General features: G+C 45.7%; 2 protein-coding genes across 6 annotated transcripts in view; one reads left to right on the forward strand and one right to left on the reverse strand.

Annotated features, from left to right (window-relative positions):
• The window catches only part of PALM3 (paralemmin 3), an 81,451-nt gene that overhangs the window by 50,036 nt on the left and 13,701 nt on the right, over positions 1-17,714 (reverse strand). The window lies entirely within an intron of this gene.
• MISP3 (MISP family member 3) overlaps positions 1-17,714 on the forward strand; it is a 45,839-nt gene that overhangs the window by 9,370 nt on the left and 18,755 nt on the right. For all 4 annotated transcript variants that reach the window (XM_033923949.1, XM_033923947.1, XM_033923946.1 and 1 more), the window contains 2 exons: positions 59-2,352; positions 5,528-5,610. In XM_033923949.1, coding sequence (XP_033779840.1) covers positions 105-2,352; positions 5,528-5,610 — 2,331 coding nt within the window. In that variant the 5' untranslated portion in view covers positions 59-104. The remainder of the gene's footprint in view (positions 1-58; positions 2,353-5,527; positions 5,611-17,714) is intronic.

A 17,714-nucleotide genomic window follows, 5' to 3' on the forward strand; every position in this document is an offset into this window, starting at 1 on the left:
GATTCCTCATCTGCGCTTGTGACTTCCTAACCTGAGCTCTCTATTTTTCTTCATGCAGCTTTGACTTTGGCAGATACTGACTTTCCTGTTGACCCTGTGACACTATGGCTTCAGAGGTCGCCGCCCTGCCGACTGCTACTGCTAATGGTGCTGAAGGGGAGATCAGAGCAGCTATGAGTGACATCACCGGGCTCAGCACCATGGACAGAGAGACAGAGGCTCCAAGATGGAAGGACCCAGCTGAACCTAGAGGTCTGACCTGCAGTCCCATCCCCATTATTATCTGTGAAGGAGAGGGGACAGGGGAGAAATCAGCTCCTGCCAAAGCAATCCCTGCCTCAGAGAAGAGCAACAGTGGCTGTGACAGCAGAGAAAAGGAAACCAGTGGTGCTGTGAAAGAGCCTGACCAGCAATTCAAAGGAACTCAAGTAGACCTGAGTCAGGAACAGGCAGAGACTGAGGAGGATTTCAATTGTGAATTCCTGCAAGGCAGGGATGGACTGAGCTGGGAGTCTATGGGGGCTAGCGAGAGTCTGAGTTGGGAGCCAGGGGTTGGTCTGAATCAGGAGCTTATAAGGGCCAAGATGGGTCTGAACCAGGAGCCCACAAAGCCTGGAGACACCTTGAATGAGGAGCCTGAGGTTGCCACAGAGAGTCTAAGCCATGAGCTCCAAGGTGCCAGAGACAGTCTAATCCAGGAGTCCAAAGGGAGCATAGACAGTCTAAGCAATGAGCTCCAGAGTGCCAGTGACAGTCTAAGCCAGGATCCCAAGGGTGCCACAGACAGTTTAATCCAGGAACCCAAGGGTACCAGAGATGGACTGAATCTGGAGTTTATGGAGGTTGGAGAAAATTTGATTTGGGAGCCTGTGGGAACCAGAGAAGTTCAGCACTGGGATTGTCTGATCCTAGAGCCCCTAAGATTAGATAAAGAGGATGCAGAAGACAGAGAACAGGAGAAGGAATTGAGAGACAGACAGTTAGCATCCACTGCCTTCACAGGCAGGCAACAGGCAGCAGCAGATGTAGAAGCCTCCATCCTCATGACTGATGTGAATAAAACAGAGGTTGAGCACACCTATTCAGCAATGATTGGGGCTAACCCAGCAAAGGGTGAGATCCTGCAGGACATTACCTGGCAAGACCAGCAGGTGGGAGCCAACACCTTCCCACATTCATCCTGGGCTCCCATAGCAACCTGCAATACAGAAGCTGCCACTCCCGGGGACAGGGATCAGAGGGAGCAGGTGAGGGAGGGTTACTCTGTTAGCTCAGCAGGTGGAGTAAAGAATAACACTGTCTGGGAGGGCCAGACACCAGAGAGAGCGAGCCTGCTGGAATCTGAGGAGCAGGCACCAGTTACAGACCTAAACCAGAGCTGCCAGGGGTCAGCAATTGCCCCAGCCTACAGCCAGTTCCAGTGCCAAGGGCCAAAGGAAAGGCCAGAGACCATGGCACTGGAGAACGGAGACCACAGCGACACACTGAGTGACAGTGAGATATCCACAGATTTCTCCTCTGGAAATACCTTTGAGCCGGCTCCCAGCTCTGAAACCCCTATTGAACGAGAGATCCGGCTGAATATGGAACGGGAGGAGCTCTTGCGCAAGGAACGGGGCATCACCTCATCTCTGGGTTCCCAGCAGTACGTGGAGGTAAGGATGAAACCCATCTTAAGCCAGTCCCTTCCCATAGTCCCCACACTGCCTAAGGAGAAGGACCGCCAGTTGGCCGGAGTCCAGATGCAACGAGACATTCTGCTGGAGAGCCAGCGGGAGGAAGATCTGATGCAGTTGGGCAAGGTGCAGGGTCTCTATGATCGCGGGATGCCACAGGAGCTGCAGGAGAAGAGGCTACTGTTTGAGCAAAAGCAGGATGGCCTGGAGTCCACTGCTTTGAAAAAACTGAGCAGAAGCTTCTCCACTGAGATCTCTCCTGCCAAAACTGCAGAGAGCAAGAAGGGGCCTTCCTATGCCGAAGCAAGCAGTGCTAACATGATCATCTTAGAACATGGCACATTCCAGCAGCCCACTATTTCCTCATCCCCCATAGCCACCAAGCGGCCACTGACCAGTAGCCAGGCTTCCCACCCCAGGGTGGGAGATGGGGAGTTCAATCCCTCTGTCTCTTCTCAAGGCTCAGTGGATTCCATCCAGAGCAACCCCTTCTTCAAACTGCACTCCAAAAGCCCCCTGTCACTGTTAGAACAGGAGATCCGTGAAGTGAGAGAACGGGAAAATGAACTCCGGAGACTGAGGCACAACCTGTATGGACTCCAGCACCTGGACACCTCTGAGCAGGACCAGCACACACCTGAGGGAGAGCAGCCCACAGCCAAAAGCAGCTTACCAGGTAAGAGATGTGCACTGAGCTCCTGAGACTGTGTGTAACTTCACTGAAGTTCCAGCCAGTGCAGCACTGCCTGGTCCAGTAGAAGAGGGCCAAGGGCTGGGTCTTACTTTAGCTATGAGAATTTATAAGCTCAGCTATCTGAAATGGGAGGAATTTAGAATGGGCCCAATGGATGGTATTTACATACTGTCATTTCCTGGGTGTCACAGGGGACTTCACTGTTCCAAGAATCCTGGGGTTCATCCTACACTCACAACTGTACTTCTTTTGATGCCTTAGACCCAGCCCATGGACCCTTCAGGTGGGGATTAGGAAAACGAGAGAGAAGGGAGAACAAAATCCCAAATGAGCTAAGTAGGATCTTCCTGATCTCTGCAGAGTATCCACAAACAAAAGTATAGAAAATGCGGAAGGAGAAAATGCAGAGTGAGATTCCAGCAGAATGCAGAGAGTGCAGAAGCTGAAAATACCAGAGGAGACTCCAGTAAAATGTAAAACATGCAATGCAGGGGTTGAAAAAACGAAAGGAGACTCCAGTATAATGCAGAGTGCACAAGCTGAAATATCTGAGGAAGCTCCAATAAAATGCAGAGAGTGCAATAGCTGAAAAGTTTGAAAGGGACCAGTAAAATGCAGAGAGGACAGTTCAGGGATTAAAAATACCAGAGTAGAGTAGAATTCAGAAATGTAAAGAGGTTGGGATTGACTCCCAAACTGACCTGCTACTGGAGTCCAGAAGAAGAGATCGGGCTAGCTGTCATAACGGTGACCCAGTGTTGAGCACATCCGCACATGCTTAGGATGGTTTCAAGCAGGTCCTGTGGTTATTTCATCAGTCAGATCCCTTGGGAGCAGTTTTCTGTCTTAAATTCTGATCACCTAATGCTAGGTCTACATGCATAGTTCTCAGTACAGGATACTGGGACAGTGGGGCACTCAAGATTTAGGCTTTGGAATAGTGGATTCTTTCTTCCAGACCCTGCTAAATCTCTAGCATTTACGCTGGCTGCAGATTCACTGCCTGAACAAGACCAGAAATCAGCACGGACTTTCCTATCTTGCTCACTTGTAGCTGCAGTACAGAGACTAGATCCGATTTCCCCTTCTTCCTCTTCCCCCCTCCTCCATTGGCCGTCCACATTATTAGCAGGGACAAATGTATAGGGCGGTTTCAGTGCTTCATGGGTAAAAATTGCCCATGTACATTAGTAACAGTGACTATTCAAAGAACTGTTCCTTAATGCCTCATCGCCTCTCAGTTCAGTTTCACCAGAGCCAGCCTGACCACTAAGTAGACTAGGTATCTGACTAGGGTGGCTGAATTTTGGGGCGGCACCAACAATGCAGTCTGCATGCTTAAGGAAGATATCACGGTCAACATGAGGCCATGAACATTCGCACATGTTGAAGACCTACCAGATTTTGACTCTTCTGAAATAGGAAGTTTGGAGGGGGTGAAACCCAGTGGGCTTTGAGCATGTGTGGAGGCACAATGCTAGCCACTATGTGTTCCATATGCATGCTGACTGCTTCGTCTGTGCCACCGAAGGGAAGGGGAGATATCGGAGAGAGTAAGGAAGGAGAGAGATGCTGGACATCATGGGGGTGAGTAGCAAAGGAGAGAGATGCAAGTATGCTGGTGAGAGGAAGTTGAGAAGGTAAAAGATGCTGAACACCAATGGTGGAGGGGGAGGGCAAGGAGATGCTGGACATGAATGGGGTAGGATCTTAAGCCTTGAGTCACCACAAAATGGGGACCACATGGCTGAGTATTTAACAAGGGCTCTTAGATACCCTGAGTTTCACTATTCCAGGAAAGATTCTAAGAACATAAGAACAGCCTTACTGGATCAGACCAATGGTCCTCCAAGCAGAGCAGCCCGTTCTCATGGTGGCCAATCCAGGTCACTAGTACCTGGCTAAAACCCAAGGTGTAGCAATATTCCATGCTACCAATACAGGGCAAGCTGTGGCTTCCCCCATGTCTTTCTCAATGACAGACTATGGATTTTTTCTCCAGGAACTTGTCCAAGCCTTTCTTAAAACCAGCTACGCTATCCACTCTTCCTACATCATCTGGCAACGCGTTCCAGAGCTTAACTATTCTCTGAGTGGAAAAAAATTTCCTCCTATTAGTTTTAAATTACTTACGTGTAACTTCATCGAGTGTCCCCTAGTCTTTGTAATTTTTGACGGAGTGAAAATTTGATCCACTTGTACCCGTTCTACACCACTCAGGATTTTGTAGACTTCAATCCTCTCTCCCCTCAGCTATCTCTTTTCCAAGCTGAAGAGCCCTAACAGTTTTAGTCTTTCCTCATATGAGAGGAGTTCCATCCCCTTAACCATCTTGGTCGCTCTTTTTTGAACCTTTTCTAGCACCACTATATCTTTCTTAAGATAAGGAGACCAGAACTGAACGTAATACTCCAGATGAGGTCGCACCATGGAGCGATACAGGGACAGACTTGTTAACCACCCCTTTTTTAAATAATTCCCAGGATCCTGTTTGCTTTTTTGGCCACCGCCACACATTGGGTGGAAGGTTTCATTGTATTGTCTACCCAGATCCTTTTCTTGGGCGCTAACCCCCAAGGTGGACCCTAGCATCTGGTAACTGGGATTCACGTTATTCTTCCCAATGTGCATCACTTTGCATTTGTCCACATTAAATTTCATCTGCCACTTGGACTTTACTAGGGTTGAGGGAGGTCTGTGGGGATGATTGTGGTGAATAGGGCCTGGATGGGTCAAGAGGACAATTTGAGAGATGGAGAGGTCCTGCATGGGTTTAAAAGAAGGTTTGGAGAGGGCCTGGGTAGGTTTAGAGAAAGATTTGGGATAAAATGTTCTTTAGGGTCTGGAGGAAAACCTGTGATGGAAAGCTTTAGGGGTGTGAGGGCAGATTTAGGATGAGACCATGCTGGAAGAGTATACAGTATGGTTTGGGAAGGGAAGGTACTGAGGGTGAATTAGATAGAAGGGTGCTGAGTTTGTCTAGGTGAAGTGGTTGGAAGGGCATGAGATGACAAAGTGAACCGGGACTATGAGAGACCACAAGGAAAGTGAGGGAGAGAGTATCAGAGTGTGAAAAGGCAGAGATCAGGAGGATAGGAATGGCTTTCTCAATCTGCAGATACTGCTCCTCTCACAGGTTTCTCTCTCATTTCTCTAGAGAGACAGTCCTTTGGGAAGCTGGATGTGACCTGGCCACCTCCCAGAGCCGCTGACAACATGAATGGGAAAACATCTGAGCAGGTAGAGAACACTGGAGAAATGATTGCAGAGAGGGCTAAATCAATTGAGCATTAAAGATGATATTCCCCACGGAGTTCCATAGAAAAATATGTATTTAGTGTAAAACAATTTTTTATTGAACAAGCAGAAGAATTACAAAACCACCAGAGGTACAAGAACTGTTCAAGAGATATATAATAACATCCCCCAATTCCCACCACCCCTCATAGCCAACCCTTCCCACCCGACATCAAAATCCACTGTCCCACTATCTCCGCTACGACAAAGAATGCAAGTTATACAGAGATAAAGGGCAACAGCCACACGAAACCAAGTCGATGGACAGAAGTACAGTAACACAAAATAAAGCATGTAGCATCATGTATTTAATGTGCAGTAGAGGGAAATGTGATGTGAAAGTGTGTGAAAGAGGGAGAAGGAAGACAGGTGGGCTACTTTTATGGAGATCGCTCTGTGTTACAGAATGAAGGTTTCCCATTAAGGAGCTGAGTCTTAGGATTCTCTGACCCCTCTCCCTGTCGTCCCCCACCCTCTGCAGGAGGAGAGAAGCACCAGGTCTCTGCGTCAGACAAGCACCTTGCTGCAGCGCTGGGAAGCAGGCATGGTCTCAAGTCACCCACCCCAGGATGAGGAGTAAGATGGCTCATAACCAATGCTCATGGACCCAAGTGGAAAATCTGGGAGGGGATGGAAAGGGAGGCAATGCCAGAGGACAAAAGCTGCAAAGCTTGTCTGGCTTCCCAGGAACTCAAAGATGTGCTGTTCTTGGACTTGCCCTCCACAGGACACCTAGAATTCAAGACTTAAGTCTGCTCCTTCCAGGAAATCTTGTCTTCTTACCTCCACCTCTTCCTGGATCAGGGAAGACCTATGTGAAAACATTTCTAACACCCCCCCCCACCTCACAAACCTATAACTACAAGATCATTCCAGCTTCTCCTCTAAAATCTGTATTTGCCAATGAAATAAAATTCTGTTCTGCCTGCCAGATTGCTGTAAATATATGTATATGTTGGGATTGGGATTGGGAGTGGGTTCTATCCTAGAGTGAGAATTGGAAAAGGGATTTGGGATTTTAGCTTTCACCTTTCCAGAAGTAGCTTGATGAGTTACATTCAGGCACAGGAAATATTTCCTTGTCCCTAGATGGTTCACAATCAATATTCAAAGCCATTTTCTGGAGAAATAGATCAATCAGGGCAACTTACTATCAGATAGTGCTGGGCTGAAAATCAGGGGAGAGGGTCTAGATATTTTGGGTTATCAGACTGGGAATCAGGGGGATGGAGACTGAGTGACTGCACTGGTTTCAGTACCATGGACAGAGAGACAGAGGTTCCAAGATGGACACAGGCCAATCTGTAGGTCTGATCTGGAGTCCCATCCCAATTATTAACTGTGAAGGAGATGGGGTGGGGGAGAAATCAGCTTCTGACAAGCAACCTCTGCTTCAGAGAACTACAATGGCAGTGGCAGATGAATCCTAGACTAGGAATCAGAAAGAAGAGAGCCTGAGATTATGTGTTATATCCTAGGCTGGAAATTGGAAAGGGGGACTGAGATTGTGGATTTTATCCTAGGCTGAGAACCAGGGGGAGGGAAGCTTTAGATTTTGGGTTGTATCCTAGGCTGGAAATTGGTGTACTATTTGCTACGAGAAGATTAGAGGGAGAGAACTAAGGTTTAGGAGGGGGGAACTAGTGTTCTGAGGGGACTTCATCTGAAGCTGAGAGCAGTAAATTTCTTTTCTAGACTGGGATTGGAGCAAAAGGAAAGGGGGCTGTCTCCTAAACTAAGGGTCTTTCCGCAGGCTGAGATTAGAGTGAAGGGGGTGGGAGTGGAGTCTTTCCCAGGCTGGAACTAAAGCTGTTAGGGGTGTGAAAAATATTTTCCTAAGCTATCTCTAGGGGTTTCTAGCTCTATGTCTACTCAGGGCCAGACTCTCAAAACTTACCATGCCTTTAATGATAGTCACTAAACCGGTTCCAGCCGGTTTAGCGTGCCAATATTTTACCAGTCGACTATCAGAATAGCTCACCGTGGTCTTTTCTGAGCTTCCTAGCAGATTCCGACTCTGAGCACTTACTGGCTTAGGCACTAACAAGAAAATAAGGCTGGACAGCTCAGATCCCACCACAAAAAATCCCCTCCTGCCCACAATTTTTTTTAAAGATGATCCCCAAATCCTCCCTCCCACTGATCCCCCCCAGGGCCATTCGATGGCCCCCTGTTCAGCAGGAGCAATGTTCATTCCCTCCTGCCGGCAGGCCACCAGGGTCCCCTGACAACCCCACCCCACCCCCGTACCTTTCAGTAGAAGGACAGCTGGAGGAATGACCATTCTCTCCGGCCAGCAGGCCCACCTCTTCAAAATGGCGGGCCTTCCCCTTCCTGGTGCATCCTGGGATGCACTAGGAGGGGCCTAAGATCCTGATTGGCTCTGGCGCCTAAGGCCCCTCCCCTTCCTGGTACATCCTTGAGTACCTGAGCCGATGAGGGCTAAATCCCTCATCTGAAGAAGGGATGTGTGTTGTATCTCTTGGTTTCTGTGTATATCTTTATGTTTATTAAATAACTTGCTGTCCTTGCAGGTCACAACAGTTTACAAATTTACAAAAATACAGAAACCCATAAGGAAAACAGGAAATATGCAAACGTAACTTTCACACAAAACTAGATACAGTTTAAACACAAACTACTAAAAAGAAATGCAGATAAACGCCACCTCAGTATCTTCAAACCCCCATTCCCCCAAAATTAAGATGGCCAAAAGGACGCACCACTCCTGATTTCCTCCCCATGTTCATGTGTGTCCCTGTGTCTTCATGCAAGAGGTATTGGCACCTATCAGGAATCCATGTCTACCTAGAGAGTGAGTACTGCTGCTGGGCCAGTGGTAAGGGAATGCGACCGCAAAGCGATTCCCAGGGCACCTCTACTTTGAGCATATGCCCAGTCTCTCTGGGTCCCCAGTGTGCTTCCAGAGGAAACACTTACATGGCTTTCCATGTAACTAAACTCAAGCCATGATATTTAAGGGCAATTATCTGAGCAAAATGGAACGTACAGACATATCTTCAAGGAAAAAGAGATATTCCAGCGGGTGTAAGTCTGGTTTTCAAATCCATGCAAGCCCTCCTCCACTGCTTGCAAAATAATGGCTGTCAGGGGCCACTGAGGATATAATGCTGACTGATAATGAGTGGGCATACCACTGACAGCACTCGGGGGGCATCGAGTGTATAGTGTTGACTGGCAATTAGGAGAGACGTGACATTCAGGGGACACTGACTAGCAGTATAACAGATAGGCAGTGAGGAGATACTGTGACCCTGGGCAAGATACTTAATCCTCCACTGCCCCAGGTACATTAGATAGAGTCCACCGGGACAGGCATGGAAAATGCTTGAAGTACCTGTATGTAAACTGCTTTGAGTGTGGTTGTAAACCTACAAAAAAAGGTGGTATACAAGCTCCAGTTCCTTTTCCTGTAACAATGAAAGCACTAAGTGGACACTGGGGTATATCAGTGATGAGTGCCCACACCCACCCCTCTCTATGGTTATTGCTGCTCTCTGCACAAACTCTCTTTCTCTCTCCCTACCCTGCAGGATCAGAGTGCACTACAGTCGACTCTGCTTAAGTGAAAGGCCTCCAGACCAGACCGCCACAGGCACTTAAGTGGAGTGTGCCCTTAATAGGAATACCACTTTTTAGTCAGGTGGTCGTTCAGCCAGTATCGGCAGCTACCTGGGGTGATCGCGGCAACAGCAAGCAGTGCTGAGAGGAAGGTGCTGGTGTAGGTCTCCCATCTACTTCTGCCTAGGATGGCTCGCGATGCTGTGACGTCCCGGGGAGGGGGTGAAGGGGGATATTAAATGCGGTGAAATAAATACAGATTGCATTTAACCGGAGTGAATGTAACGTGAAAGAATAGAGGTGGGACCTATGACATTAGTGTGAATAAGCGGATTGTGTGCTTATCAGAAGTGCAAATATCCAGAGTTTACGTCCATTGACTTTAATGTAAAAAAAAACCTTGGGACTGTGGTGGTAAGGTGCGGATAACCGGAGATTGTGCTTATCCGATGTGAACTTAGGTGGAGTCGACTGAGTCTGATAAGGGCCAGTTCTTTCTCTACTTTCCTTGATAAGAACTTGCTGGTTGAAGCAGCTAATTACACTTTGTACAAACTTTCCAGGGCCTAAGGCTACACTCACACCTCAGCAGCACTCTGCCCCATACTACAGGATTATTTTTTTTTATTGACCCCCTAATCATCAGGCGTGGGGGGAAAAAGGGTCCCTGAGGAAAGTTGATTTCCTGAGAAAGAGAGCTTTAGAGATGTAGGAGAGAAGTGTCACTCCCCACCCTTTGGTGATTTTCAGGGTTCTTCCCCAATTACCATGTGGGTAATGATAGGACCTACGATCACCAGTCAGGGGGGTGGGGAGCAGGTTATGTCCTTCTATGAGATCAAGAAAGAGAAACAGCAATAAAGCTGCAAACAAACAAGAACAATGGAGAAAGTGCAGTGAGAGCTCTGCAGAGGCTATCAGGTGACATGACTCAGCCTGAGATGGTGAGTGCTGCCCGCCCTAGACCAGGTTCATGTTCCTCCCATTTGCAGGGCCAGGAGCAACATGCTAGTGTGAGAGAAAAGAGCATACATGAATGTGTGGCCAGCCAGCTAGCAGCATATAACACAGCGGAAGAAAAGAGCCCAGAGCCCAGGAAGCATATGCCACTCTCACAAGTCCTGTACTATAGAGAACAGCACCAAAACTTAGCTCCCCAATGTTCAATGCAAATGATATGTGTGCAATGAAACTGAAAGTAAGGGGCAAAATGTAGCTGGCATGGGCGCAGAAGAGTTTTGTGGCAAGCATATTGTGCACATGCCCAGGCAAACCAGGAAATAAAGCACACATCAGCACCACTCTCCTGTGCCTTTAATACATATCAGCATTTTAAGCAACATTTATAAACATATTTGTTTGTTAAATGTTTAGGTAATTAAATTCTTATTCTAATCTAATCTAATCTAATCTTCCATTTGTGAGTCGCACAAATCTATACAAACTCAAGGTGACAGATCAAAGAGGAAGAGGGAAATTAGAGGGGGGCCTAGAAGTAGGGGGTGCAATATAGAAGCTGAAACAGTTAAATGTCAAAGAGGTGGGGCTTTAGGTTTTTCCTGAATGCGGTGTAGTTTGTCTTTCCTGATTGCTTCTGAGAGGTCATTCCAGGTTTTTACATCCAGATAGGTTATCATAGAGTGGAAAATTTGCTAGTAGTGGAGGTATTTTGTGAATGGCAGGTTTAGTTGGATTCTGTTAAGGAGTCTTCTTGATGTCGACCAAACAGCAGAGAATAGTTGGATGAGAGGGGCTGCTGAGTTTCCGTACAGAATCTGGTGTAGGATACATGAAGTTTTGAAAGTTAGTCGGGATGATATTGGAAGCCAGTGTAGTTGCCTGATGAAGGTTGTGATTGAATCATATTTCTTTAATTTATAGATTAGTCTAATGGCTGTGTTCTGGATGAGCTGCAGTTTGTGGATAAGAGTAGTGTTGATGCCAAGGTAGGCAGAGTTGCAATAGTCCAGCTGAGGTAAGACCATCATCTGAACGATCAGAGCAAAGTGATGTGGGTGGAAGTATGGTCTTGTGAGATGCAGTTGATGCATAGTACTGTAGATGGTCTTTTTCCATAGATTAGAGATTTGTGGTTCCATTGTAAGAGTGTCGTCTAAGATGCAGCTGAGTACCTTGGTGGATTTTTCCATTATGAGAGTGATGCCTGATGAAAGAGTGAGGTTGGGTATGACGTTCTGTTGTGCGGTGCAGAAACCAATGGCTTTGGTCTTGGTGGTGTTCAATTTCAGCTTGTTGTTCCGACTGTCATTTCTTCTTTTCTGAACCGCATGGAACTTTATGGTTATGCGGTATAGAAGCAAGCTTTTATGTTATGTTTAAATATAAGCTTTCAAATTTGTTTTCACTTGAAAGCAGCGGGCGTTGCTAGACACCCAATTTTGGGTGGGCAGAAGAACCCAAAAGATGAATCTCTAATATCAGTGGTAAAAATCTGACTGGCTGCTATCGCAGTCATAAATGTAACAATTTAAAAAATACGAGTCATTCTCGAAAACTGCACATGCAAATGAGGTTCACAAAGGTTTGCGGAGGGTCACCAAATTTACATGAGATGAGTCACTGGTGATAGTGATCAGCACATGCACAGAATAGACCACTCTAAGAGGCGAACATGTGCCGGGAAAAGCTACGACATAGGTACATATATCTATGAATGTGTTTACCTGTGGACAGAGTTAAAACTTCTGTGTGTCTGGCACACATGTGTTAAGTAAACTAGGGCATTCTCGCAAGCCTGAAAGCAGCATATTGTGTCTGTGCCTTATTAGAGCACAATATAACTACGTCATTGTGTCAATCATAGGCATGCCAGCATTACTGGATAGAAATATAGAAACATGATTGCAGATAAAGGCCAAATGGCCCATCTAGTCTGCCCATCAGCAGTAACCATTATCTCTTTCTCTCTCTCTCTCTCTCAGAGATCCCACGTGCCTATCCCAGGCCCTTTGAATTCAGACACAGTCTCTGTCTCCACCACCTCTTCCGGGAGACTGTTCCATGCATCTACCACCCTTTCAGTAAAAAAGTATTTCCTTAGATTACTCTGGAGCCTATCACCTCTTCACTTCATCCTGTGCCCTCTCATTGCAGTTTCCTTTCAAATGAAAGAGACTCGACTCATGCACATTTACATTACATAGGTATTTAAACGTCGATAGGTTGAGGGGTGGTAGATTCAGGGGCAATGTTAGAAAATTCTACTTTACGGAGAGGGTAGTGGATGCCTGGAATGCGCTCCCGAGAGAGGTGGTGGAGAGTAAAACTGTGACTGAGTTCAAAGAAGCGTGGGATGAACACAGAAGATTTAGAATCAGAAAATAATATTAAAGATTGAACTAGGCCAGTTACTGGGTAGACTTGCACGGTCTGTGTCTGTGTATGGCCGTTTGGTGGAGGATGGGCTGGGGAGGGATTCAATGGCTGGGAGGGTGTAGATGGGCTGGAGTAAGTCTTAACAGAGATTTAGGCAGTTGGAACCCAAGCATAGTACCGGGTAGAGCTTTGGATTCTTGCCCAGAAATAGCTAAGAAGAAAAATTACAAAAAATAAAATAAATTTAAATTGAATCAGGTTGGGCAGACTGGATGGACCATTCGGGGTCTTTATCTGCTGTCATCTACTATGTTACTATGTCTCTATCATATCTCCCCTCTCCCGCCTTTCCTCCAAAGTATACCGATTGTGATCTTTAAATCTGTCCCCATACGCCTTATGTTGAAGACCACATACCATTTTAGTAGCCTTCCTCTGGACCGATTCCATCCTTTTTATTTTTTTATTTTATATTTATTAGATTTCAAAATTTAACATAATCCAGAAATAGATCATATACAGAAATAAATAGTCTAGGTAAAGAAGCATTTAAAAGTAAATTCAAATACAATTAGGAAAACATCTTATTATACTTAGACCATAAATTAGTCCTCTATCTGTGAGGGAGGAAAACCTGAAATAAACGGAATCATCAAATCAAATTAATAATAATCAAAAACAAGGAAAATGATGAATCTTGAGGGTTGGCCTGGTCTATCTAATTGAGCTTCATTCTTGGGTGTACTAGTCAAAATCTTCCCTTTACTTACAATAAATCTGGATAGCTGTGAAGAATTAAAAAAAAATGTATCTATCTCCTTGAAAGTTAACCAAGCACTTACAGGAAAATTTTAAAACAAAAGATGCTCCCAGTTTTAGGACTTGGGGTCGTAATAACAAAAATTGCTTCCTTTTTTTCTGAGTTATTCTGGACACATCACGATACATTCTAATTCTATAGGTCATAAACAATTTGTCTTTAGCTTTGAAAAACATCTTTAATAACCATTCTCTATCAGTCTAATGCCAATTGCACAAACAGCGTAGCTGTTTTAACTAATTCAGAATCAGATTTTTCCAAAATTTCTGTTATATTTAGAGCTTCAGTTCCTGAATCAGATTGTTCTTCTCTCAATTTTTTTCTTTCCTAGAGGAAGATAGTAAATTCGATCTGAAGAGAAACCAGAGATCTTTGAAACAGGAGGATATGAAGACTCAGGCACCTTTAAAACCTCAGAAAGATATCTCTTGAATAACTCTGAAGCAGAAGCTGTAGGAAATTTAGGAAAAAAATCAATCAATCTGAGGTACTGTCTCCGTGTTGCGTTCTTTAATATCTCCAATTTATTATTTATATAACCATCTTCTCTCATTAGGAGCTGATTTTGTGCTCCTATACTTTCTAATTTTTTCTCTTGGTCCAGGACTTTAGTCTCTAATTTCCCCAATTTCTGTTGTAATTTAGACCTTGCTAATGATGATCCAGAAGTTTGTATAGCTAGTTTTTGAATTGAAGCCCCAAGGGACAATTCTAACATGGAAATCACGTCCCATATTGAGTCCAAGTCCAGAACTGGGGGTTTCTTCAAAGGAGAAATAGAAAAAGCAGATTCTACCTCTTTAAATAATAATAATAATAATTTTATTTCTTATATACCGCCAAAGCCGTATTAGTTCGAGGCGGTTTACAACAAAGAAGGGCTGGACAGTCAGCAAAGAGGTACAATCAGCGAATACAGATAAAAAATGTAAGAAGCAGGAGACCGGTACAATAAAAGGGCCATGAGAAGGTGGGCAGGAAAACAGGGGTAAGACATAAGAGATCTTGGGAGGTAAGGGTCAGGCAGGAGGTCTTAGTTTACAAATCGTTTAAATAGGTTAATTTTTAGTAATTTTCTAAAGTTTAGGTAGGATGAGGAGTGCGAGGAGTACATGAGGAGTACATGAAAGCAACATTGCTGTGGCCGATTCTTGAAGGTCACCGGTCATATCCAAGATGCCGGTTGATGGTATAAGCAGTGCTGAGGCGGTGGAAACTCTCCAGGTCTTCAGTCTCCTCGCTACCCTCCAGCATTGCTGCTTCGCTCTTCTCCGACGGAAGTCGGGGACGTGGCTGTTCCGGCGAGCTCCACTCCTCTGGAGAGAGGCTGACTGCCTCGAGGGAAGCTTGAAAGTGCTCCGTCTCATTCCCTCTTCCAGCCGAGGACTTCTTATCCGGTTCTGTCCCAGCGCCTCGCTCGACAAAAGCATGCATCGGGCCCATTACATGTGAAACCGGCCCAGGTTCCATGGGATAAACCTAGGTCTTAGACTCCTTTTCACTATCAAATCGAGAACAGGGGTGTGACGGCATTCTGCCGAAATCCTTCAGGACGCCATCTTGGTAAGGCTCCTCCCTCCTGATTTCTTATTCTGATGAATCCATCCTTTTTATATCTTTTTGAAGGTGCAGCCTCCAGCATTCTGCACAATATTCTAAATGAGGTCTCACCAAAGTCTTATACAGGAGCATCAATACCTCTTTTTTCCTACTGGCCATACCTCTCCCTATGTACCCTTGCATCCTTCTAGCTTTCGCCGTCACCTTTTCATCTTGTTTGGCCACCTTAAAATCATCACATACAATCACACCCAAGTTCCGCTCTTCCTTCGTGCCCATAAGTTCTTCACCCCCTAAATTGTACCGTTCCCTTGGGTTTTTGCAGCCCAAATACATGACCTTGCATTTCTTAGCATTAAATTTTAGCTGCCAAATTTCAGACCATTTTTCAAGCTTCGCCAGGTCTTTCTTCAAGTTATTCACACCATTTGGCTTGTCTACTTTATTGCAGATTTTGATATCTGCAGAGAGGCAAATCTTGCCCGACAACCCTTCAGCAATATCGTTTATAAAAATGTTAAAAAGAACAGGCCCAAGAACAGAACCTTGAGGCCCACCACTGGTAACATCCCTTTCCTCAGAGCGATCTCCATTGAGTACTACCCTCTGTCACCTTCCACTCAACCAGTTCTTGACCCAGCCCGTCACTTTGGGACCCATCCCGAGGGGAAGGGAAGGGAGCGGAGGTGCGCCTTTAATACACGTGTTTGAGAAATGTGCTTTTGAGATATTTTCTCCTCCCAAAGTACTATAATTCATGTGAATGGTGTATTTTTTTTGATGAACCACAGCTAGAAACACATGCCTGAGATGTGCTTTGCACAATACCGGCACCCTTGGACCAGTCTGTAATTTTTAGTCAGGGGTGGGGAAAGAGGGTAGGGGATATTTGGGGGAGGGGGGGCGCCTGGTGCGGGGATGGGCCTTTGGTGGCAGGAGGGACTGGGCATCCCTCCTGCCATTTCACTGCTGTGTGTGTGTGTGTGGAGGGGGGCAGTCGGCATGATGGGAAGAAGTGGGCAATCCTCCTGCTGTTTTGCTTTCACGGAAGGGTAGGTTTGGCATGGGAGGAGGAAGTGGGCATTCCTCCTGCCGTTTTTGCTGGCATGGGAGGGGGTGATGGTTTGTGGTGCCAGTTCATTGGGAAGAGCCGTCATTGGCTGGGGGGGCTTTCTTTTTTTTAATGGGACAGATGTGTGTGTGTAAAACATACACAGCATCTGTGCCCATTAAAAAAAAGTTTTCTGCCCCGAACAGTTGAGTGGCAGGAGGCTGTTTTCGGGGCTTCCCCTGCCAGCTCTGTGCATCTGTGAGAGTCGCTCTCACAGCGATCATCAGATGTCAGTAGGGGATTACAATGAACATCTGCATGAATCATTTGCATGCATACTTTTTGGTGCATCAATAGCTGTTTCTGAATCAGCCAAAAAATCGGATCAGTGCAGACCCACACAGTCATACCGATCCTCTTCGTGCCCAAGTGGGTTAATTTTGTGCATACCATGACAAAAATGTACCTCACTGCAGTGCCAAGATATGTGGGAGATTAACTTCTTTTTATCTGCAGGAGTCTACTTAATTGTTATTAATCCTCTTAACTTTTTCATTAAGTTTTGTGATTTATCTTGCTTGGGTTCACCATGGCTTATACCTGCAGCATGAACTTTTCTTCATGTGTCGACAGCCTGCTTAGAAGCACTTAAAAATTCCTTTCAATCAGGAATGTAGCACCACTTTCCTGGTATTTCTGACTGTATTTCTTGCCTTTAAGGATCTTTTCTCTCTCTGCTCGATTCACAGAACAATGGAGACCTCTATAATCAATATTGTTCTGGTATTCTTCTTCTTTTCTATAATGGGAATGGAATTGGAGATGTCCCAAGTGATCCTGTAGGGAGTTGCTGGTATTCAACACATTACACTGGGGTGTTGTTGACAAGTCATCACTACCTGTGATACTGACCCTCTAGGGAAATGGGACCCTTAGTCCAGCCAGTTCCCAACTCCCTACTCTGACCACTGCCCAGTCCAGGCAGGATGTAGCTTCAAAGGCCAGAATCAGTGTCAAGAAGTAGCGTCAGAGGATGGAGGAGGGAAGTGTTGCACATCCCTCTTCTGACACTGACACCAGCTCAACCTCTTCACGGCAGCTGCCCTATAAAGTTGCACCCTGTCAAGACAAGACAGAAGTGTCAAAAGATGGAATTTGTTGCTGAAAATGTGGTGAAATCAGTTAGCTTAGCAGGGTTTAAGAATAGCCTTACTGGTCCACCAAGCCCAGTAACCATTCTCATGGTGGCCAATCCAAGTCACTAGTACCTGGCAAAAACCCAAGGAGGAGCAACATTCCATGCTACCGATTCAGGGCATGCAGTGGCTTCCCCCATGTCTTTCTCAATAACAGACAATGACCTTTTCCTCCAGGAATTTGTCCAAACCTTTCTTAAAACCAGCTACGCTATCCGCTCTTACCACATCCTTTGGCAACGCGTTCCAGAGCTTAACTATTCGCTGAGTGAAAAAATATTTCCTCCTATTGGTTTTAAAAGTATTTCCCTGTAACTTCATTGAGTGTTCCTTAGTCTTTGTAATTTTTCACAGAGTGAAACTTGTACCCGTTCTACTCCACTTGGATTTTGTAGACTTCAGTCATATCTCCTCTCAGGCATCTCTTTTCCAAGCTAAAGAGCCCTAACCTTTTAAGTCTTTCCTCATACGAGAGGAGTTCCATCCCCTTTATCATCTTGGT

This window comes from Geotrypetes seraphini, chromosome 16 (assembly GCF_902459505.1).
Source record: "Geotrypetes seraphini chromosome 16, aGeoSer1.1, whole genome shotgun sequence".
Lineage (NCBI taxonomy): Eukaryota > Metazoa > Chordata > Amphibia > Gymnophiona > Dermophiidae > Geotrypetes > Geotrypetes seraphini.